Source organism: Chroicocephalus ridibundus, chromosome 1 (genome assembly GCF_963924245.1).
Source record: "Chroicocephalus ridibundus chromosome 1, bChrRid1.1, whole genome shotgun sequence".
Lineage (NCBI taxonomy): Eukaryota > Metazoa > Chordata > Aves > Charadriiformes > Laridae > Chroicocephalus > Chroicocephalus ridibundus.
In genome coordinates, this window is record NC_086284.1 from 167,295,056 (window position 1) to 167,316,307 (window position 21,252).

Consider the following 21,252-nt stretch of genomic DNA (forward strand, 5'->3'; position numbering starts at 1 on the left):
CCAGCTGCAGAGACAGGACATGATGGGGACGGGAGCTTGGCATTTCTCCCAGGCTCCTAGTTCAGATGTGTGCTGTGCCTGAGTGCTCTGCTGAAGCAATTTCATGAGACTACAGGGATGATCAGCAGATGCTCTTGGCCCGGGTGGATTCTGCCCACTTCCTGCACCCTCCCGAATAAATGATCAGGACATGGGAGGGAGGAAAGGAAACCTGAGAGAGAATGCCCTTCCCTGCATCTGCAGATACGCCCTGCACGATTAGCAGAAGCCATAAGGGCAGGGCATGGTTGAGTGACCCAGTGGTTTGCAAACACATGCAGTTTTAAAAAATATTTTCTAAAAGTGGCATCATTCTGGGAGGTACAAAGGCTTGGAGGGGTAGTAAACCTCTCTGGTAGTGTTTGATCAAAATGCAGCCCTTGAAAAGATCAGGTAACACATCTTTTTTACCAGTCTGGTAATACAAAAAAACACAGCCCACCCCGAAACCAAACAAAGTAAGCAAACAAACAAAAATTTAAAAAAAAAAGGTATTTCCTTAGCTATTATTTGATTTTGTCTAACCCACCTGAAACACAAGCAGTAAAGAGAGACATGGCTTTTGGGTCTAGCTGGGCTGGGCCTAGGACAAGACTTTTAGAGGATGGTTAAGCTGTTTGTATCTCCCCAGGTTGGATGGAGACAAAATAAACCCTGTTGTCACTGAGGGCAACCCAGAACAGGTTCTACCTTACACTTTGCTTCTCACTGCTGGAAGATGCTCTGCAATGCTAGTAGGAGAGGAGTGGAGTGCAAGGCAGCTGGAAATTTCTGGGGTGAGATGAGGAGATTCTCCTCTGAAATACCCAAAAAAGTATTTTCAAGGAAGATTCTGTAAAAAAACCCATCTTATCAATAGGATTTCCTTTGAGCTCCATGACGTTTGGAACTCTGGGAAAAGGGAAACCCTAAGCTGCACCGGGGAAGAATTAGATTACCAAGGACCACTCTTCTGACTCGTGCTTACATCAGGATCATGGTCCATACAAGTACTATGCAGAAGAGAGGCTTGTATAGAAGACAATCTCCTCTTTATTTCCTCACAGGCTATGTGTGCCTACATGTTTAGTTTAGCTGTTAAGATAGCTTTTCCCAGATTATTTTGTAGCCTGTCTCCTTGCCATATGAGCTCTTGCATTCAGTATCCCTACCCCGTTCCTGATTAAAGGACACGTCCGTGTGGTTTGGGAAGACTGCTCCAGAGGACGACCCTGGAGTAAGCTGCCAGACTGAAGTACGCCATTCTCACCTGCATACGGGGTCTTGTGGCTCATGCTTGCTCCACACCATTTACACAGAACCCTCTTCTACAACACATGTTCCTTGCAGTATCCCCAACAGGGCCCTTTTAGTACTCATCCGGGGTTCCCTTTGTGCACACTTACTAGATCCGCCATCCAGCTTTCCAGCCTAAATCCCTGTTTTGAGACATAGATGGGGAAAAACTGGGGCTAGAGGGCCAGAGAAGTTTCCCACTACTCTGGGGAAGGACATGAAGATGAGAAACTTCATAGGGCACATGGGTGGCTCCTGGGATAAGCCAGAGAGGGATGCATTGTCATGGTCTGCTTCAGTACCTGTGTCACAGGAAAAGGAAGGAGAAAAGCTCTGGATGCAATGTGTAAGCTCCTGGGAAAGATGAAAACCAGAATGTCTGTGCTTGCCTCGTGCTGAAAAGCTCCCAGTATGCCTCTTGGGACCAGGGAGGGCGTTTTCACAACCTGGAGGGCGTTTTCACAACCTGGCTGAGCATAAGGTTTCAGCAGGAGTTGGGAACACTTCTGTACTACAGAGCGCTTGCACAGGAGGGATGGACCTCATCTGGATCAAAAGAGAAATGGGCTTCTGGCTACGAGCATGCAGGAGGTTGTCAGTGAGCTTTTTAACTGAGGACTGGGGAAAGTTAACCAGTGGCGACATTTTTCAGGACGGTGTTCCCAAAGACAAGACATAGCAAATTCTGTAGCCTCTAGGGAAGGATATATCAGGGATAGTATAAAACAAGAGGGCTAGCATTCAAAGAGAAGGCCAGGAAACCAAATCAGTGCTGTGATTGTCTCAACATCAGGGTTTGAAGCCTGGGGAGTAAGACAGGAGCAATGGCACATTTTTTCTGATATGTTAGGCACTTTGGAAACCTTGAGCTTGTTAAAAAGAAGTTCAAAGGAACAGCTGGGGGGATTAAATCCTCACAGCTGAGTGGAGATGGCTGAAGTGACCTTGCTGGGAACATAGTGGTAGGGCTACCACCCACCAAGAAAGGCCTGAAAAAGGGAAGGAGGCTGGTTCTGGTAACAGGAGGGAGGGTTGAGAGTAAGAAAGCTTAATTCAGAAAGCTGCCGGGTGTGTCTGAGTGAAAAATACAGAAAAGAACATAGACTCTAGCAGATTAAGCATAAAAATGTAACAAAGCTGTCCAAAAAGGGATTAGAAGATCATCTAGTTAAAAATTCAAAACTGGTACTAAATCCTCCAACTGTCACAGCAGCAGCAAAAGTCCTGCCTGAGAGCCTGTCAGACCATAGGACTCTTGGTCTATAAGCCTACTGGCTGTGACAGACACACTAGTGGCACTGTAACGAGGGTCAGAACAGCCTTTTCAATTATGTCAGCATAGTTTCAGCAAAGGGAGGTCCTGTCTTACAAACACCTTGGAGGTTTTTTTACAAGGTCAAGTAGTACGTGGAGAAGGGTGACCTGGTTGCTGTGGTCTGCCTATATTTCCAAAGGCTGTCGACAAAGCCTCTCTGAAAAAGCCTTAGAGAAAAGTCAACAGCAGCAGGATAAAAGGGGAAATCTCGCATGGATAGTTATTTGATAGAAGATTGAAAAAAGCATAGGTAGGACTAAATAGAGGAAGGTCACCAGTGAGTTCTCCAGGGGTTTGCACTAGGATCTGTGCTTTTTAACAAGTTCCTAAATGGTATGGAAAAAGGGGTGAACAATGAGATGATGGGGTTTGCTGACAATATGACTGGTCAAAGCACTGGTGCAGTTGTTTGTTTAGATAAGCTTTTGTTCCAATGAATATCAACATAACTGCAATGTGATGTTGATTTCCACTATCCTCTCAGTCCATGTTTGCTCTTAGAGCTTAGCGGGGGGGATAATTAAAAAAGATCATTTGGAACCTTGACCCATAGATCACATAACTCTAACTGGAGCCTTTTATTGTTATCGGTGGTCCTAGACCTCATTCAAGCTGAGAATCTTTGCAATGGGTTAACATGAGAGGCAGCAGAGCTGCAGTGTGGAGGGCAGTCACTGGTCTGCCATTTGCTGCTGCTGCTGAGAGCAAGGGCACTTTTGCCTGGAGCATCCTCACCTCCAGACACCCCAGACCTCCTTAGACTGGTGCTGTGCACTGTGATGGTGCCATCAGATGGCCATGATCTTAGGGAAAGTTTCCTTCTTTATCTCCCAAACATTGCTTATACAGGCACCACTGCTCTCATCCGCGATGAACTTGGTGTTTGGCAGGGGATACTTAGCTGTTGGGATGGTCTTTATGTCCTTCTTGAATCAAGAAGCTGAGTTTGACAAACCTACTTTGAAGACGGGTTGTGGACTCTGCCTTTAAGGACAAATTGTGTTCTTGATACCTAGATCAGATTTTAATACAAATCCATGACACTAAAATAATGCATGCTAATATCTCTTGGAGTATCCTAGGGCTCCCCTCTGGGCTGGGTATTATTTGGTATTTGCAGCACGTCAGAGATTGAGTGACTGTACAGATCAGATGGCAACATTTTGTACTGAACTGGTAGAGCTCTAGAAAAATGTTTTTATGCTTGAAGCAGCTCCTTAGCGTGGTAGTAGGCATTGGTAATCAGGCTGCCTACTTCTCACCACCTTCTATATTCAGGAAGGACACGGTGGCTGACACATTTCCTGATATACACTCAAAAATCACATCAGTTTGGATACAGGACCTCTGATTACCAATATGAAGACAACTCATACTTTTTCTTTGTCTTCTGCAGCAACCTCAACAAAGCCTGTTATTACCTCATATGCGGGGAAACAGGGGTACGGAGGAAGCTGGTGATTTGCTTATTGCCTCGTGGCCAGAACCCAACGGTGAATGTAGGTGGCCTCAGTTTGAGGAGAGCGTTTGCTCCCTGAGGCTACCTTGTGACCTAGCACAGCTTAGTTTTGGCACCTTGAATACATCCATGTCAGTTTTGGCATCCTGAATACATACATGATGGGACAGCGGTCCCATCACTTCCATATTCAGAAAAAAAAAAAAAAGAAAGAAACTTTGTCCCAGGGGCCTTACAAGGGAAAGATTCCTCAAATTCCCTTGTCCTGAGCCTCTTCAAGACGGGAGGGTGAGACTTTCACATTTTTAAGTGTATATCATACTTCTTATTCTAGACAGTTTGAGGTGAGGTATACTAATTCAGCCTTCAAGGCCACAGCATTCTTTTCTTTATATTTGTTGGAAAAGAAAAGGCAGCAGTAGGCCAACAGGAATCTTTCCCTTATAAGGCCCCTGGGACAAAATTTCATTTTTTTCTGAATATGGAAGTGATGGGACAGCTGTCATAGGAATTCTCATTTGAATACATGCCAGCAATAAGGCAAGAATATCGCTTCATGCAGGTAATTTTTAAAAACCTCTTAGAAGCTGTTCACCAGTTCAAAACTAGTGGAGAAGTCTAGTGGAAAAGGAATGAGAGACACGGATGTATTCAGGGTCCCAAAACTAAGCGCTTTACATAACACACCTTACATATGCTCAAAAAGAAGGTGGCAAAACAACCCACCAGAAGTATCCCTCCTCCTCCAGCTCTTCCCCAAAGACGTCTGCTTGCCCAGCTCCATGCAGCTCCCCTGTTTTCACAGGTGCACTGATGCCAGCAGCTATTTTTGCACTCAGCAAAAATAAGCTGGACCTCTGTGTCCATCCACTCCTTTCCTTTGCAGACTCTGCATCCCAGTGGCCTCTAGGAAAAGTGCAGGGAATGCTATCTTCCATCCCTGCCCTCCAGCAACAGAGGGAGAGGGACCGATCTCGTTTCCCTCAGGGACGTTTGTCCACCCGTGCTGAGCCACTGTGAGCTTCTTTTTGTGAGGTGGCAGCTTGTCTCCCTGGCTTCTCTGCAGAAAGCGGAGGGGTTGCAGGTTGTATTTGTGCACCGTGGGTCACTGGTGGTGGAATACGGGAAGTGAGGAGAGTCAAAGCTATCAATTAGTAAAGGAGGAACAAAACTAGTAATTCAGGATCTTTCCATGGAGGCTGCAGAGGTGCCTAAATGCAGTGAGTGCTCTTCTGCAAACAGGTCTTTTCCCAAGCCATGGGTCACAGCACTTGAGAGGTGAAACAGGTCCAAAAGGCAGCTCTTAAGGGTCTAGATTAAACAGAGAACAGCTAATGTGCTTGGCTGCTTATAGCAACTAAAGGCGGTTATCTTCTTCTTGGCCAGGGTGGGCATCAGTGGGGAGCAGATGAGCCCCAAGGGCTGCACGCCAGCCAGAAGTTGGAGATCAGCTGCCTTAGAGGAAACGAAACTGGCTGAGGCACCCCTGTGAGGTGAGTGTCATGGTTCAGAGTGGGACAGGAAAGGACGGGAGTACCCACCCACAGGTAGTAGGGAGACCTGTACATTGCCACCCAGACCAAAACTGTGGGTCAGCATTTTCTCCAGATCACAGCTAAAAGGTGAAAAAAAGGGCTCTTTCTACTGGGCCCTTTTGGGTTTTGTGCCTGTGCTAGAGAGGATGGAAATGCTGTTATCTAGAAGGACAATTTCACAACTGAAGCTGGCTCCTGATAGTCCAAAACCTCTTGAGATGTTTCCCTGTGAGGGTCAAAGAAATGAACGTGAAAGGGTGAGTCTGATCCAACTGACCCCTGTGAGTCCTGTACAAGGTCAGCCAAGCCATTCCCACATTTTGATGTGTTTGATGACAAAAGAGGTGGGAATCACTAAACTGAGGTGCAGGAACTGTTGTTCTTAGACATCTTGAACCTAAAGCTGAAGGTGACCTAAAGGTGACTATATCCAATATCAATGATAAGTGCAAGTGGCAGTAGAGTTTTGTTATAACTGAAATCTACTTCTCTGTCCACTAGGGCTGTAATCAAACACTTGCGTGCAACTTGGCCAGAATTGCTTTTTGTTTGTGTGGATCTAGAGGGATGCTGAAGCAGTAGCTTTGAGACCCTTTTATAATCCCTGCTACACCAAGGAGGGGACCTGTCAGGGCACCACCAGCCCTGCTTGTCCCTGCCCAGCATCTCCTGGGGTTCCCCCCACCCCGCCCAGGTGCCAGGACCTCATTTCAGGCCCCCAGGGCTGTCCGTCCCTGCCCCGAGTGATGCCACAGCAGGGCCGGTCTCCAGCTCCCCACAGCCCTGCCCTGCCTGGCCATGGCCCCACCGCACCAGGGAGGTGCCCAATACCCAGCACTGGGGTTGTGTATGATCCCAGATCCCTTCACCAAGCCTGATCCTGACCCCACCTGCAGACGGACATCCTGGTCTGGCCTGTGTGTGTACGGGAAGAGGGAGCTGAGGTTTGTGACAAATTAAAAGTTAAAATGAGCAAAGTCACTGAATTTCAAACAGGTCTTTGTTTTTTCCCTGTGAAATTAGATGAATCATCTCTGAACTGTTTTTTCTCCTGACAGGAAATGGTGATAATTAGTATGTATAGCTGGGCCTCGGCAGGAGGAGGGTGGAAAACCTGAACGAGACAAAAATTGGAGGATCCAAATAACTGCATCTTTAAGAAATGTGGATAAGTGACTCTCAGTTCTCCCATCTGCAAAATGGGGATGGGCTTTAAGTGTTTGGGAAAGGTGTGGCAATATGAAATGAATAAATGCAGTGCAGTTAGATACTGATGTAGAAAAATCATGAGGAAGGGGAGGAAAAGGAGCAAACAGTTTTCAGGAAGAATTATGCTCAGTATGTGTAGAAACAACTGAACACTGAACCTCTGTGAGGTGCTCTTCCTAGGACTTGTAATGTCACCTATGGTGGCCACTATGCTTTGTCACCTAGTGCCAGGTTAAGTGTCAGAAAAGAGACATGCAAAATAGGAAAATTACCCTAAACTTGCAAAAATTGCCTGTTGTCTTGCAGGGATTAAGTTTGGATTACTATGTATTTTTTCAAGTTAGTAGGTTGTCGTGGTTTTGGCCGGATTGGCCAATCAGAACAACAGATGCCCCCCCTCCGCAGAGAGGAGAGGAAGAGATAAGGAGATTTATGAGTTTAGAAAAAGAACTAAACTACTTTAATGAAAATAATAATAAATAAGAAAATAGTAAATAATAATAGAATAATACAAATTAAAGAATAAAAAAGTATACAATATATACAAAACCGTATCCAGCTCCCAGGATGACGATCGTGTCACCAGCAGACACAGGGAAAGTCCCAGACTGGAGTCAGCGATGGACAGGAGCTGAATTCTGGAACGAGAGTCAGGAATGCTCAGATCGGGATCAAAGGCAGACGAACAGACAGGGTCCTCCTCAGACGTCGGCCATTGAAGAAAACGCGAGCCAGCGCAGCCTTGCCCCTTTGATCCCTCAGCTTTTATACTGAGCGTGATGCATATGGGATGGAATACCCTGTTGGTCAGTTTTGGGTCATCTGTCCCGTCCGCTCCTCCCTGCAGGTGGGACCCCTCTACGCTTCTCTGCTTCCGACCCTCTAACGGGGCAAACAGCGAAATTAGCTGACCTCGGTTGTTATAGCAATAAACATAAGCAAGAGCCTCTGTGCATACCATCCCTTGGTATAATCAGGTCTTATCACTCTGAGAATGAAGAGTTTCTGAACAATATGCCGTTAATTTCAGGCTTTAGTCAGTTAGAAGAGGCCCAGCTAAAAAGTAAAATTACAAATCAGAAAATTGGTTCTGTTTTACCTCAAACCAGGACATAGGCATATGTTACTGATTATGACAATCTATACTTTTCATGCTGGCTGGGAAGTGCTCTGAGGAGACTTTCAGATCTAGCCCTGCAGCCTGAGCTGGCTCACATCAATAGCAGCAGTAAAAAACTTTCTGTAGGATTTTCTGGCAGATCTTTTTTACTCTACCAGTATCTCTGACCACATCAACAGAGCATCTAGAGGCCAAGTATGAAATACCACTGAGATCCTGTTGTTCTTGATGGTTCACCTCTCCTAAGGTGAGGCAGCAAAGTTTGCTGTAATTGTGATGGCAAATGTGTAAGAGGGAGGGAGAATCTCTCCCAGTGAGTGTCCTCCCTATCTGCTCCTTTTGTGTGTCTGCATTGCAGGGAAACATACACTTCTTCCATGTATCCTAGTTAAGCTTCATCATGGCTAGACTAATGACCTCTGGTGCGTAACTGCAGGCTTTTTGTGCTGCTAATTACACAAATAATAGCAGTATTTGGGAGAGGAGGACGAAACACGGTCCTTATGTATTCACTACTGAATGAGGTGACACTGGATTCAGCTCTCCTTGTATGCCTTGATTTTCCTCTGGTACTTCTGCATCCTCCCCCTAATACACATGGTCTGACTGCTTGTTTGTGAGATGGTCATGAGAATATAGTGCCTTCTTAACAATAAGAGAAGGGAATAATGGAGAAAACACGAGTGGAAAATCAAATATGTAAAAGCATTTAAAATGACTACAAAAAAATAGCTTCAAGTTGCAAAAGGGCCATTTAACATTTGATGGAGATTGATAGCCTCAAAAGTGGAGTAAGGCAAGGACTACAACAGTGCGCTGCAGTGTTGCTCTGGCACATACTGAGAGGCTTTTCCTCTGCAGATGGTTGGTGTTGCAGTTATCACTGCTATACAGGATTTAGATATACATCTGTATTCCATATAACTATGTGCGTGCAATGAAAATGGTCCTGAGAATATCAAATTACAGACTGGAGGAAAACGCGCTATTGTGATGCATATTACTCTTGCAAAATAAGCATTGTGGAGAATGGGGGGAATTGGTTTATGGTGAGATAGAAAGGCCTCTGTCTCAACCCCAGTATTGACATTTCAATGTGAGAAGAGCTGGTGAGTATAAAAAGATGCAGCTTACAGGCACTGTAATAAGTTTAGTTTTTAAAGGATACCAGCGCTTTTACCAAACCTAGGTGGGTTGGAGCAGACATACAGTCATCCATCTGACTTCAGGAAACTTTAGGAGATGTTAAGAATTTCACTACTCAGTTCTTTATGCCCCCTGTTATTATGTGAAGTAAATCTGTCTTACAGTCCAGTTGTCTTGCATTTGTAAAATTCATAATGAACTCTATGAACCATCCCGCTCCCAACACAGCTTGGATAGCCCAGATACAGATTCGGTGAATTTGCCATCTTATTTGCCTTCCCAGCCTCAGGGATAGCTTCTCAGCTATGAGACCACAATGATGAGGAAGAGTTAGAAAGAAAACATAAGTGGGAGAGAAGAATATGTTTATTTTCCTGAAGTCCTTTTTACCATAAGGATACAAGAAAAGGTCAAACTGCCTATGCAAATATTTAAACAATGGGACTTTGTGAATTAATTGAAGATGAAGAGTCACCCAAAATCTTCAAGAGGTTCATTTGCCTTCTCTGTAGTGGAATGAGAGAGGGGAGTGAGGTGATATTTTTGCACTCGCAGCTCCTGCATTTCATTGAAATAATGAAGTTGATCATCTGGTCAGCACTGTATGTAAACTACGCAAGTGCAGTTTGTATACATGAGGTGGGAATGCAACAGTATGACAGTGCTAAACTGGGTGATGGCTATTAAACTTCAGATTAAATAAATTAGGAACTCCTGCTAGACACACAAAAATATATGCAATGTTTTAGCTAATAAGGTGGTATGCATGCTAATAGGGTAGTCACCACATAGTGGACAGAGCTTTGCATCATCTTGTGTTGCAGCCAAAGGTTTTATGTAGAGAAGCTGCTGTGACTTGATCTGTAACCTGGCAAAAGAGCAGCAAACAAAAATTGCGATTTGTCTTCCTAGCTGGGCATCAAAATATGAATAAAATGATGCTTTCACATCTCTTGCAGACTCAGTCTGCCAAATTTTTTCCATGTTACTGAATCATACCAACAGATTTTACAGAAATAGCACTGTGTGCTTTATTTAGAGTATGGTCTGTTTCTGTATGCCTTCCAAGACTTCCATGAAGCTCAGTGATTCGACGCAAACCTTCTCATCTTCGGTCTTCATGCCCCAATTTATTCCATCAACATCAGAGAGCGTTTTGCTGTGTTAACAACAGCAGAGAGTTGCAGAGAAAGTAGCCCGTTCTGAGGTAAATAAAGTATATGCTGTCTATTATTTCACATGTAGCCTCTGGAAACTTTAGCTTTGGAAGTAAGGGGGGGGAAAAAATCCCCTATTGAGCGTTTCGCAGTAGCCAGAGGTACAAACATCACTAAGAGAAGTGGAGGCATGGCTTCTGGGAGTTTGTGCTACCTGAGACTCTTTGAAACCATTTTTTTTTAAAGAATGAGATTCTAACTCTTCGCTTTCTTCTCTAACGTGAAGAAGACCCTCTGAAGATTAACACTGCATTTCCCGTCTCACATTAACTGTAAAGGAGAATTCCTAATTCACAAAGAAAAACAAAACTTTCACTCTCTCCAGGTCTGTTGGCTTCCAGGACTCGGGATTTATCGTCCCCTCTCTGCCCAAACTCCCCTCTTTTCGCGACAAGGCACGGACAGGCGACAACAGGGACTCACACGGCCTCCCAGGCGCAGAAAAAGGGCAATTTCATGGAAGATAAAGTAGCCAAAAACCCCTTTTATCCCCCCAGAAGAAACACAAGCCGGAGCGCGGATCGCCAGGCGGGGGCGGGGCGGGGCGGGCGCCACCAATCAGCGCGGGCCGCGCTGCTATAAATAGGAGCGCCGCCAGCACCACCGCCCAGAGCGTCCCGCGCCGCCGCCATGGCTGAGACCGCCCCACCTGCAGCGCCTGCCGCCGCCGCTCCGGCCCCCGCCGCTAAGAAGCCGAAGAAAGCGACGGGTGGCTCTAAAGCCCGCAAACCCGCCGGCCCCAGCGTCACCGAGCTGATCACCAAGGCCGTCTCCGCCTCCAAGGAGCGCAAGGGGCTCTCCCTCGCCGCGCTCAAGAAGGCGTTGGCTGCCGGCGGCTACGATGTGGAGAAGAACAACAGCCGCATCAAGCTGGGGCTCAAGAGTCTTGTTAGCAAGGGCACCTTGGTGCAGACTAAGGGTATTGGTGCATCTGGGTCTTTCCGCCTCAGTAAGAAGCCCGGAGAAATGAAGGAAAAAGCCCCTAAAAAGCGGACAGCTGTGGTCAAGTCCAAGAAGCCGGCAGCCAAGAAGACCGCCAGTGCTGCCAAGAAGCCCAAGAAAGCGGTGACAGCAAAGAAAAGCCCCAAGAAAGTTAAGAAGCCGGCGGCTGCTGCTGCCAAGAAGGCAGCCAAGAGCCCCAAGAAGGCGATCAAGGCTGCCAAGCCCAAGAAGGCGGTGGCAGCAACGAAGAGCCCGGCCAAAGCGAAGGCGGTGAAGCCCAAAGCAACCAAGCCCAAGGTGGCCAAGCCGAAAGCGGCCAAGGCAAAGAAGGCAGCGCCTAAGAAGAAGTGAACCCGTGTGGGAGAAAACTTTTCCTCCGCACTTAAAACCCAACGGCTCTTTTAAGAGCCACCCACTTTCTCTTGAAAGAGCTGAAACGCTGTGGCTGCCACCTGTTCTGGGGAAGCGGGCAAAGGGGAGGTGGTCATGGGACTGGCGGTCTGCTGGCGAGAGCGCTTTTGGTTCGGGTGCAGGCAGAAGAGGGTCAGAGCAGTGAAGTTCGGAGGTGCTGTTGTGCCTCCGCTCACCGGGGAGAGCAGAGCCGGGCGCTGGAGGCGTTGGGAAGCTCCCAAGTGCGCAGGGATTGGCTGCGGCTTCGGAAGGGCGGAGCTACGGGTTCTCGGGAACCCTGTCGGCACCGCCCAGCTCCGCCCCGGAGCGGCGCAGAGACACAATGTTGGGTCGGGGCTGTGTGGAAGAGGCTGCGTCTTCCCCACTGAAGTGCAGATGTTCCACGGCTGGCTTCAGCCGATCTTTTTAAAAGGCAATGATGCTTTTTGTTAATTTTATTTTGTGAAATTCAAGCTCCTTTTCTGAGTTCGTTGGTGGCTCTGAAAAGAGCCTTTGGGTTTCTGTGGGAAAGGGCTTCCCCGGCGCTGTTCTTCGTCAGTGCATTTACTTGGCTTTAGCCTTGTGGCTGTCGGTCTTCTTGGGCAGCAGCACGGCCTGGATGTTGGGCAGCACCCCGCCCTGCGCGATTGTCACCTTGCCCAGCAGCTTGTTGAGCTCCTCGTCGTTGCGGATGGCCAGCTGCAGGTGGCGGGGGATGATGCGCGTCTTCTTGTTGTCGCGGGCCGCGTTGCCCGCCAGCTCCAGGATCTCGGCCGTCAGGTACTCCAGCACGGCCGCCAGGTACACCGGCGCGCCGGCGCCCACCCGCTCCGCGTAGTTGCCCTTGCGCAGCAGACGGTGCACGCGGCCCACGGGGAACTGCAGCCCGGCCCGCGACGAGCGCGACTTGGCCTTGGCCCGCGCCTTCCCGCCCTGCTTCCCGCGGCCGGACATGTCGCAGCGACTCACTGAACCAAGAGTTAGAGCCGTAGAAGAAATGGAATGAGCTCCGCCACTCGGGCTTATATCCCTTCTCAGCGAAAGGCGCGAATTTCGATAGGCTGAGAAGGGAACATTGCGAAGGCAGCCAATGGAAACGCGGATCGAGTTCTAACCAATGACGATGAAGTACGGAGAGCTAGCTGCGTAAAACGATCCCTCAGCCAATAAAAGTTCAGGCTAAAAGAATCCGTAATTTGCATACGCTGCCTATAAAAGCAGTGCGCTGAGGCTGAGTTTGCATCCGCGTTAGTGGGTTTCTTAGGAGTTAGTGTGGTTAAAGATTGATTAAAATGCCTGAGCCGGCCAAGTCCGCTCCGGCGCCCAAGAAGGGCTCCAAGAAAGCGGTGACCAAGACGCAGAAAAAAGGTGACAAGAAGCGGCGTAAGAGCCGCAAGGAGAGCTACTCCATCTACGTGTACAAGGTGCTGAAGCAGGTGCACCCCGACACGGGCATCTCGTCCAAGGCCATGGGCATCATGAACTCCTTCGTCAACGACATCTTCGAGCGCATCGCCGGCGAGGCCTCGCGCCTGGCGCACTACAACAAGCGCTCCACCATCACCTCGCGGGAGATCCAGACGGCCGTGCGGCTCCTGCTGCCCGGCGAGCTGGCCAAGCACGCCGTCTCCGAGGGCACCAAGGCCGTCACCAAGTACACCAGCTCCAAGTAAGCTGCTGCTGTGCCCTGTGCCAGACCTGCTCGACCCAAAGGCTCTTTTAAGAGCCACCCACCACCTCAGTAAAAGAGCTGATGCTGCGGTGACTTGTACGTAGCTTAGGTTCATTTTGGAAAAAGAGAAATAACTGTGTGACAGTGCTGTCCGTTTTAAGGAATGCGGAATATGTGGGTGCTCGCGGTAAACGGTGTTCTCCGAGTCTGCCTTGCTGGAGCAGGGAACGCTTGCGATTCACTCTAGTTACCCCGGGGACCGGCTTCACTTCCGCGTACAGTTGCGGGCGTGGTGGGTGGAGAGGGGGGATTAAACAATCACCGAACGGTGTAGGTGTTCTCTTTAAATGCCCGAAACAAGCATATTGCCGATAGGCGATACTTGCTCTTTTTCCCCGTGAGGCACTTAAGCGGAATGGGGAACATCGAAAGCACGGACGGTTCAGGAGGACCGTCTGCCTTTGGTTTTCTTAATCAGCAAAAAGCTCCAGGCTCGATCCCCCCCGCCCACACCGTTAGCGTTCTCGCGGGCGACTGGAAGAAGCAAAGCAGATCGCTTCACGGCGTTCTCGACCCTCAGCCGCGCAGCCCTGCCTGTGCGCCCGAGCGCGATCTAACCCGCAGCGCCCTTCCGCGGCTCTCGCCCTCTTTCTGCCTCTACCGCTCTGTTCCCCCGCGTCCCGAAAATCCTGCAGCCGAGCAGCCCGCGGGAGCAGGGGCGGGCCGGGGCAGCGGGAGAGGCACCACTGCCGGGCTCGAACCGACCTGAGTGAGGACTGCATGGCGCGCGGCCCTGCGCGACGCTGCTCCCGAGAGGGCGGGGATTGGTCGCGGTGGCGCTCGCGGCTCCGAGCCCGTCCCCGCTCCGCCGAGGAGCGACGGGCCTTAAACCGGGGCGGGGGAGCAGCCGGGAAACGTTCGCGCGCCTACCGCGTTCCTGCTCCGGCTCTGAACCGAGCGCCGTTACCGAGTGTGAGGAAACGGCGAGTGCTGGGGAGAGACGGAGGCTGCCGGCAGAGGAAGTTCGGCCAGCAGACCCGATGCTTCAGGTTTTGGGGGCGGGTTGGGAAGAGCATGCTAGAATCGTTTGGGTCGGAATGAACCTTTAAAGGTCGTCCAGTCCAACATCCCCTGCAAGTAGCGGGGATAGGTCAACTAGATCAGATTGCTCAGAGCCCCGTCCAACCTGACCTTGAATATCTCCAGGGATGGGGCATCTACCACCTCTCTGGGCAACTTGTTCCAGTGTTTCACCACTCTCGGCGTAAAACACTTCTTTGTGGTATCTGGTCTAAATCTACCCTCTTCTAGTTTAAAACCATTACCCTTTCGCAACAAGCCCCGCAAAAAAAGTTTGCCCCCATCTTTACTACAAGTCCCTTAAAAAGCCAAGGCCGAGACAGTGGACCGAAAGGGGCTCCTACACCAGCCACCTACGGTAGTTCCTGCCACCTCCCCGCCGCCGAAACCGGTTTTTCTGGGGACAGTCCACGCATATGCCTCCTTAGACCCCGGGGGAGCCTGTGCTAAAGCGGCCTAGAGAGTCGGAAAAGAGCAAGCGGCCGTGGCGGAGCCGGCCGTGGAGGGAGGGGGACGGTCGAGCCCGGTCGGCGGGTCCGGAAACGGCGGGGGCGGGGCGGCGAAGGGGCGGGTTTCCCGCCGGCGAGGCGCGCGCTTTTCGAATGCCGTTGTCGCCCAATGGCAGCCGGCCTCGAGCGGGCGGCCAATCGGCGGGCGGCTGCGGCTATAAATAGCGGCGCGGCAGAGCCCCTTCCACGGGCCGTTTTTTCTAGAGCGAGAAAGTGGTGGTGAGTGCGGAGCGATGGCGCGTACGAAGCAGACAGCGCGTAAGTCGACAGGCGGGAAGGCACCCCGCAAGCAGCTGGCCACCAAGGCGGCCCGCAAGAGCGCGCCGGCCACGGGCGGCGTGAAGAAGCCGCACCGCTACCGGCCCGGCACGGTGGCGCTGCGCGAGATCCGGCGCTACCAGAAGTCGACGGAGCTGCTGATCCGCAAGCTGCCCTTCCAGCGCCTGGTGCGCGAGATCGCGCAGGACTTCAAGACCGACCTGCGCTTCCAGAGCTCGGCCGTCATGGCGCTGCAGGAGGCCAGCGAGGCCTACCTGGTGGGGCTGTTCGAGGACACCAACCTCTGCGCCATCCATGCCAAGCGTGTCACTATCATGCCCAAGGACATCCAGCTGGCCCGGCGCATCCGCGGGGAGCGCGCCTGAGACTCTTGCTGCCACCCTTCCCCCAGTTCTGGTAGACACCGAGGGGGCCCACACAGACCCAAAGGCTCTTTTAAGAGCCACTACATGAACAATAAAAGGAGCTGTAACGCTGTTGAAATTAGGTGAAGTTGCGTGTTGTGTCGCATCGAATTTATCAATATATAAATTAATGCTATTTTACCATATCCAATAAAACCCAAAAAAACGTCACTCGGGGTTCCCCATGTTCAGTTGCATAAAACTAGCATGCAGTGATGTAACAGAATTTAAAGCTGAATTTGCTTTTTTAAGGGAATGGGGTAATGAAGTAAAACCAGAAAGACCACTTATATTGAACTATACGAAATGAAACTTTAAAAAGGCATGATTACTTTTATTATTATTTTTTAAAGTCAGAAGAAAAGCTTTTAACAGCTCCTTTATTGCGCATGTGGTGGCTCTTAAAAGAGCCTTTGGGTTGGGGGGAGGGGGGGAGGAGCCTCAGGCGCGCTCACCGCGGATGCGCCGGGCCAGCTGGATGTCCTTGGGCATGATGGTGACACGCTTGGCGTGGATGGCGCAGAGGTTGGTGTCCTCGAAGAGCCCCACCAAGTAGGCCTCGCTGGCCTCCTGCAGCGCCATGACGGCCGAGCTCTGGAAGCGCAGGTCGGTCTTGAAGTCCTGCGCGATCTCGCGCACCAGGCGCTGGAAGGGCAGCTTGCGGATCAGCAGCTCCGTCGACTTCTGGTAGCGCCGGATCTCGCGCAGTGCCACCGTGCCGGGCCGGTAGCGGTGCGGCTTCTTCACGCCGCCCGTGGCCGGCGCGCTCTTGCGGGCCGCCTTGGTGGCCAGCTGCTTACGAGGCGCCTTCCCGCCTGTCGACTTACGCGCTGTCTGCTTCGTACGCGCCATCGCTCCGCACTCACCACTACCCTCTCGCTCTAAAACAAACGGCCCATGGAAGGGGCTCTGCAGCGCCGCTATTTATAGCCGCAGCCGCCCGCCGATTGGCCGCCCGCTCGAGGCCGGCTGCCATTGGGCGACAACGGCATTCGAAAAGCGCGCGCCTCGCCGGCGGGAAACCCGCCCCTTCGCCGCCCCGCCCCCGCCGTTTCCGGACCCGCCGACCGGGCTCGACCGTCCCCCTCCCTCCACGGCCGGCTCCGCCACGGCCGCTTGCTCTTTTCCGACTCTCTAGGCCGCTTTAGCACAGGCTCCCCCGGGGTCTAAGGAGGCATATGCGTGGACTGTCCCCAGAAAAACCGGTTTCGGCGGCGGGGAGGTGGCAGGAACTACCGTAGGTGGCTGGTGTAGGAGCCCCTTTCGGTCCACTGTCTCGGCCTTGGCTTTTTAAGGGACTTGTAGTAAAGATGGGGGCAAACTTTTTTTGCGGGGCTTGTTGCGAAAGGGTAATGGTTTTAAACTAGAAGAGGGTAGATTTAGACCAGATACCACAAAGAAGTGTTTTACGCCGAGAGTGGTGAAACACTGGAACAAGTTGCCCAGAGAGGTGGTAGATGCCCCATCCCTGGAGATATTCAAGGTCAGGTTGGACGGGGCTCTGAGCAATCTGATCTAGTTGACCTATCCCCGCTACTTGCAGGGGATGTTGGACTGGACGACCTTTAAAGGTTCATTCCGACCCAAACGATTCTAGCATGCTCTTCCCAACCCGCCCCCAAAACCTGAAGCATCGGGTCTGCTGGCCGAACTTCCTCTGCCGGCAGCCTCCGTCTCTCCCCAGCACTCGCCGTTTCCTCACACTCGGTAACGGCGCTCGGTTCAGAGCCGGAGCAGGAACGCGGTAGGCGCGCGAACGTTTCCCGGCTGCTCCCCCGCCCCGGTTTAAGGCCCGTCGCTCCTCGGCGGAGCGGGGACGGGCTCGGAGCCGCGAGCGCCACCGCGACCAATCCCCGCCCTCTCGGGAGCAGCGTCGCGCAGGGCCGCGCGCCATGCAGTCCTCACTCAGGTCGGTTCGAGCCCGGCAGTGGTGCCTCTCCCGCTGCCCCGGCCCGCCCCTGCTCCCGCGGGCTGCTCGGCTGCAGGATTTTCGGGACGCGGGGGAACAGAGCGGTAGAGGCAGAAAGAGGGCGAGAGCCGCGGAAGGGCGCTGCGGGTTAGATCGCGCTCGGGCGCACAGGCAGGGCTGCGCGGCTGAGGGTCGAGAACGCCGTGAAGCGATCTGCTTTGCTTCTTCCAGTCGCCCGCGAGAACGCTAACGGTGTGGGCGGGGGGGATCGAGCCTGGAGCTTTTTGCTGATTAAGAAAACCAAAGGCAGACGGTCCTCCTGAACCGTCCGTGCTTTCGATGTTCCCCATTCCGCTTAAGTGCCTCACGGGGAAAAAGAGCAAGTATCGCCTATCGGCAATATGCTTGTTTCGGGCATTTAAAGAGAACACCTACACCGTTCGGTGATTGTTTAATCCCCCCTCTCCACCCACCACGCCCGCAACTGTACGCGGAAGTGAAGCCGGTCCCCGGGGTAACTAGAGTGAATCGCAAGCGTTCCCTGCTCCAGCAAGGCAGACTCGGAGAACACCGTTTACCGCGAGCACCCACATATTCCGCATTCCTTAAAACGGACAGCACTGTCACACAGTTATTTCTCTTTTTCCAAAATGAACCTAAGCTACGTACAAGTCACCGCAGCATCAGCTCTTTTACTGAGGTGGTGGGTGGCTCTTAAAAGAGCCTTTGGGTCGAGCAGGTCTGGCACAGGGCACAGCAGCAGCTTACTTGGAGCTGGTGTACTTGGTGACGGCCTTGGTGCCCTCGGAGACGGCGTGCTTGGCCAGCTCGCCGGGCAGCAGGAGCCGCACGGCCGTCTGGATCTCCCGCGAGGTGATGGTGGAGCGCTTGTTGTAGTGCGCCAGGCGCGAGGCCTCGCCGGCGATGCGCTCGAAGATGTCGTTGACGAAGGAGTTCATGATGCCCATGGCCTTGGACGAGATGCCCGTGTCGGGGTGCACCTGCTTCAGCACCTTGTACACGTAGATGGAGTAGCTCTCCTTGCGGCTCTTCTTGCGCTTCTTGTCGCCCTTCTTCTGCGTCTTGGTCACCGCTTTCTTGGAGCCCTTCTTGGGCGCCGGAGCGGACTTGGCCGGCTCAGGCATCGCAGAAAACGCAAGTACCTTTCCCACTCACAAGCGTTGCTCTCTGAATACTAAATAAAGTCGCCTCTGCCGGAGCTCCTTTTATAGCGTCGCTGTGCAAAGCAGCCTCTCCACAGTGTCGCATCGCCATTGGCTGGAAGTTCTATCTTAGATAGTCGCGCCGCGCTGAGCTTTGCTATTGGACACCTCTCGATTCGCGCTCCCATTGGCTGCCGAAACCACGCTTTCTTCACAGCCTATCAGCGCACGCGCCGCCGCTCCGCCCGAGCAGTATATAAATGGCCGGAGGGAGCGGCCGGGAGCGCATCTACTTGCTGCAGAGCTGTTGCGTGTCTTGTTTGGCGGAGTCGCTGCGACATGTCCGGCCGCGGGAAGCAGGGCGGGAAGGCGCGGGCCAAGGCCAAGTCGCGCTCGTCGCGGGCCGGGCTGCAGTTCCCCGTGGGCCGCGTGCACCGTCTGCTGCGCAAGGGCAACTACGCGGAGCGGGTGGGCGCCGGCGCGCCGGTGTACCTGGCGGCCGTGCTGGAGTACCTGACGGCCGAGATCCTGGAGCTGGCGGGCAACGCGGCCCGCGACAACAAGAAGACGCGCATCATCCCCCGCCACCTGCAGCTGGCCATCCGCAACGACGAGGAGCTCAACAAGCTGCTGGGCAAGGTGACGATCGCGCAGGGCGGGGTGCTGCCCAACATCCAGGCCGTGCTGCTGCCCAAGAAGACCGACAGCCACAAGGCTAAAGCCAAGTGAATGCACTGATGAAGAACAGCGCCGGGGAAGCCCTTTCGCACAGAAACCCAAAGGCTCTTTTCAGAGCCACCCACTAGATCACTGAAGAGCTGAATTACTTAAGCGTGCTTGTAAGCCTTTAGGAAACTGGGATTGTATTGTGTGTTATCCTAAAACAATAGTTTTACGTTAACTATTTTGCCATATATATGTTATAGTTTTTTTTAAAGTATGTCTTTGGTGGGCAGGGGAGATTTATTTTTTGATGTTCGAGTGAGTCGTCTTAGATGCTGACGTGTTTCACGGTGTTATTATAGCCGAAAATAATAAAAGTTTTTACCTGCCCCACCCTACCGCTGAGGTGAGCTATCTGGTAGCCACGGAAAACCGTCCCCTCCGCTTCCCCTCCCACGTAGCTGCACGTATGGATGGGGAAAGGAAAGCGTTAAATACCAGCTATAAGGCTGTGTTTAAATAACAAAGGAATTGCAAGTCCCTAAGTACTTAACTGTCTCAAAGGAGTGAAGCATCTCCCCGTTACTGCAGCATCCAGGGCTGTTCCTGAAGTTCTTCCCTGTCACAGCGCCCACTGAATAGATTTTGAAAACTATAAAGCCTTTCCAGCATTTACCCAGAACTTAAAATGACAACATCCTTATTTCAGCTCTTTTTGAGAGAAAGTGGGTGGCTCTTAAAAGAGCCGTTGGGTTTAAGTGCGGAGCAAAAGTTTTCTCCAACAGAGGTTTACTTTTTCTTAGGCGCCGCCTTCTTTGCCTTGGCCGCTTTCGGCTTGGCCGCCTTGGGCTTTGCTGCTTTGGGCTTCACCGCCTTCGCTTTGGCCGGGCTCTTCGCTGCTGCCGCCGCCTTCTTGGGCTTCGCAGCCTTTGTCGCTTTCTTGGGGCTCTTGGCCGCTTTCTTGGCAGCGGCAGCCGCCGGTTTCTTAACTTTCTTGGGGCTCTTCTTCGCTGTCACCGCTTTCTTGGGCTTCTTGGCGGCACTGGCGGGCTTCTTAGCCGCCGGCTTCTTGGGCTTGGCCGCAGCTGTCCGCTTCTTGGGGGCTTTTTCCTTCACTTCTCCGGGCTTCTTGCTGAGGCGGAAGGAGCCGGAGGCGCCGGTGCCCTTGGTCTGCACTAGAGTGCCCTTGCTGACGAGGCTCTTAAGCCCCAGCTTGATGCGGCTGTTGTTCTTCTCCACATCGTAGCCGCCGGCGGCCAGCGCCTTCTTGAGCGCGGCGAGGGAGAGCCCCTTGCGCTCCTTGGAGGCGGAGACGGCCTTGGTGATCAGCTCGGTGACGCTGGGGCCGGCGGGTTTGCGGGCTTTGGAGCCGCCCGCCGCTTTCTTCGGCTTCTTGGCGGCGGCCTTAGCGGCGGGGGCCGGGGCAGTGGCGGCAGCACCTGCCTCAGCAGCCGGGGCGGGAGCTGTCTCGGACATGTCGCTGCTGCTCGGTCGGAGCACTACGGCTACGGTGGCGGCGCCCCCATTTATAGTAGCTCGCGGGCGCTGATTGGTGCGTTGCCGAGCCCGCCCCGCCCCCTCCCGGCGGTTCCGCCGCGCTCTGCCTCTCGGATTGTGTTTCTTCCGCCTCAAAAAAGTGTTTTTTTCGTAAAAAAAAAGTCACCGCGGCACCCCGTTTCTTAGCGATGTTGCTGGGGACAGAGGATATTTTTGTCTTGCGGCGTTTCTTTCAGCTGGGGGTTGAAATGATTTTCAAGGCGGCCAATAATCCCTGGGTTTGGGGATTGCACACAGAGCTGGACGGTGAGATTTTGATTTTTCCTTTTGAATTAAAAATTTGCTTCTGACAGAACTGTCACAGTGACAGCGGATTCATGCTTCTGAGACGGTTTTTCATGAAGTTAGCGCAAAACGGAGGTGATGTCG

General features: G+C 52.1%; 8 protein-coding genes across 8 annotated transcripts; 4 read left to right on the forward strand and 4 right to left on the reverse strand.

Moving 5' to 3' along the window:
- Positions 1 to 10,939: 10,939 nt before the first annotated feature.
- On the forward strand, positions 10,940 to 11,899 carry LOC134509933 (histone H1.10-like). The gene has a single exon (XM_063322618.1). The coding sequence runs from the start codon at positions 10,946 to 10,948 to the stop codon at positions 11,606 to 11,608; it is 663 nt and encodes a 220-aa protein (XP_063178688.1). The 5' UTR covers positions 10,940 to 10,945; the 3' UTR covers positions 11,609 to 11,899.
- A 187-nt stretch (positions 11,900 to 12,086) lies between these two features.
- On the reverse strand, positions 12,087 to 12,652 carry LOC134509949 (histone H2A-IV). The gene has a single exon (XM_063322638.1). It carries the CDS (start codon positions 12,599 to 12,601, stop codon positions 12,212 to 12,214), a length of 390 nt encoding a protein of 129 aa, XP_063178708.1. The 5' UTR covers positions 12,602 to 12,652; the 3' UTR covers positions 12,087 to 12,211.
- Positions 12,653 to 12,763: 111 nt separating this feature from the next.
- Positions 12,764 to 14,861, forward strand: LOC134509956 (histone H2B 5). The gene has a single exon (XM_063322647.1). The coding sequence runs from the start codon at positions 12,940 to 12,942 to the stop codon at positions 13,318 to 13,320; it is 381 nt and encodes a 126-aa protein (XP_063178717.1). The 5' UTR covers positions 12,764 to 12,939; the 3' UTR covers positions 13,321 to 14,861.
- Positions 14,862 to 14,974: 113 nt separating this feature from the next.
- On the forward strand, positions 14,975 to 15,743 carry LOC134509942 (histone H3). Its single transcript, XM_063322632.1, has one exon. The coding sequence runs from the start codon at positions 15,142 to 15,144 to the stop codon at positions 15,550 to 15,552; it is 411 nt and encodes a 136-aa protein (XP_063178702.1). The 5' UTR covers positions 14,975 to 15,141; the 3' UTR covers positions 15,553 to 15,743.
- A 206-nt stretch (positions 15,744 to 15,949) lies between these two features.
- LOC134509941 (histone H3) lies at positions 15,950 to 16,482 on the reverse strand. The gene has a single exon (XM_063322631.1). It carries the CDS (start codon positions 16,441 to 16,443, stop codon positions 16,033 to 16,035), a length of 411 nt encoding a protein of 136 aa, XP_063178701.1. The 5' UTR covers positions 16,444 to 16,482; the 3' UTR covers positions 15,950 to 16,032.
- Positions 16,483 to 16,735: 253 nt separating this feature from the next.
- Positions 16,736 to 18,805, reverse strand: LOC134509954 (histone H2B 1/2/3/4/6). The gene has a single exon (XM_063322644.1). The coding sequence runs from the start codon at positions 18,643 to 18,645 to the stop codon at positions 18,265 to 18,267; it is 381 nt and encodes a 126-aa protein (XP_063178714.1). The 5' UTR covers positions 18,646 to 18,805; the 3' UTR covers positions 16,736 to 18,264.
- Positions 18,806 to 18,891: 86 nt separating this feature from the next.
- LOC134509947 (histone H2A-IV) lies at positions 18,892 to 19,742 on the forward strand. The gene has a single exon (XM_063322636.1). It carries the CDS (start codon positions 19,003 to 19,005, stop codon positions 19,390 to 19,392), a length of 390 nt encoding a protein of 129 aa, XP_063178706.1. The 5' UTR covers positions 18,892 to 19,002; the 3' UTR covers positions 19,393 to 19,742.
- On the reverse strand, positions 19,033 to 20,802 carry LOC134509930 (histone H1.10-like). Its single transcript, XM_063322614.1, has one exon. It carries the CDS (start codon positions 20,800 to 20,802, stop codon positions 20,116 to 20,118), a length of 687 nt encoding a protein of 228 aa, XP_063178684.1. The 3' UTR covers positions 19,033 to 20,115.
- Between the last annotated feature and the right edge of the window lie 450 nt (positions 20,803 to 21,252).

Coding starts and splice junctions, on each gene's coding strand:
- LOC134509954 (XM_063322644.1), bottom strand. CDS start 18,645: ATGCCTGAGCCGGCCAAGTCCGCTCCGGCGCCCAAGAAGGGCTCCAAG.
- LOC134509947 (XM_063322636.1), top strand. CDS start 19,003: ATGTCCGGCCGCGGGAAGCAGGGCGGGAAGGCGCGGGCCAAGGCCAAG.
- LOC134509930 (XM_063322614.1), bottom strand. CDS start 20,802: ATGTCCGAGACAGCTCCCGCCCCGGCTGCTGAGGCAGGTGCTGCCGCC.
- LOC134509941 (XM_063322631.1), bottom strand. CDS start 16,443: ATGGCGCGTACGAAGCAGACAGCGCGTAAGTCGACAGGCGGGAAGGCG.
- LOC134509949 (XM_063322638.1), bottom strand. CDS start 12,601: ATGTCCGGCCGCGGGAAGCAGGGCGGGAAGGCGCGGGCCAAGGCCAAG.
- LOC134509942 (XM_063322632.1), top strand. CDS start 15,142: ATGGCGCGTACGAAGCAGACAGCGCGTAAGTCGACAGGCGGGAAGGCA.
- LOC134509933 (XM_063322618.1), top strand. CDS start 10,946: ATGGCTGAGACCGCCCCACCTGCAGCGCCTGCCGCCGCCGCTCCGGCC.
- LOC134509956 (XM_063322647.1), top strand. CDS start 12,940: ATGCCTGAGCCGGCCAAGTCCGCTCCGGCGCCCAAGAAGGGCTCCAAG.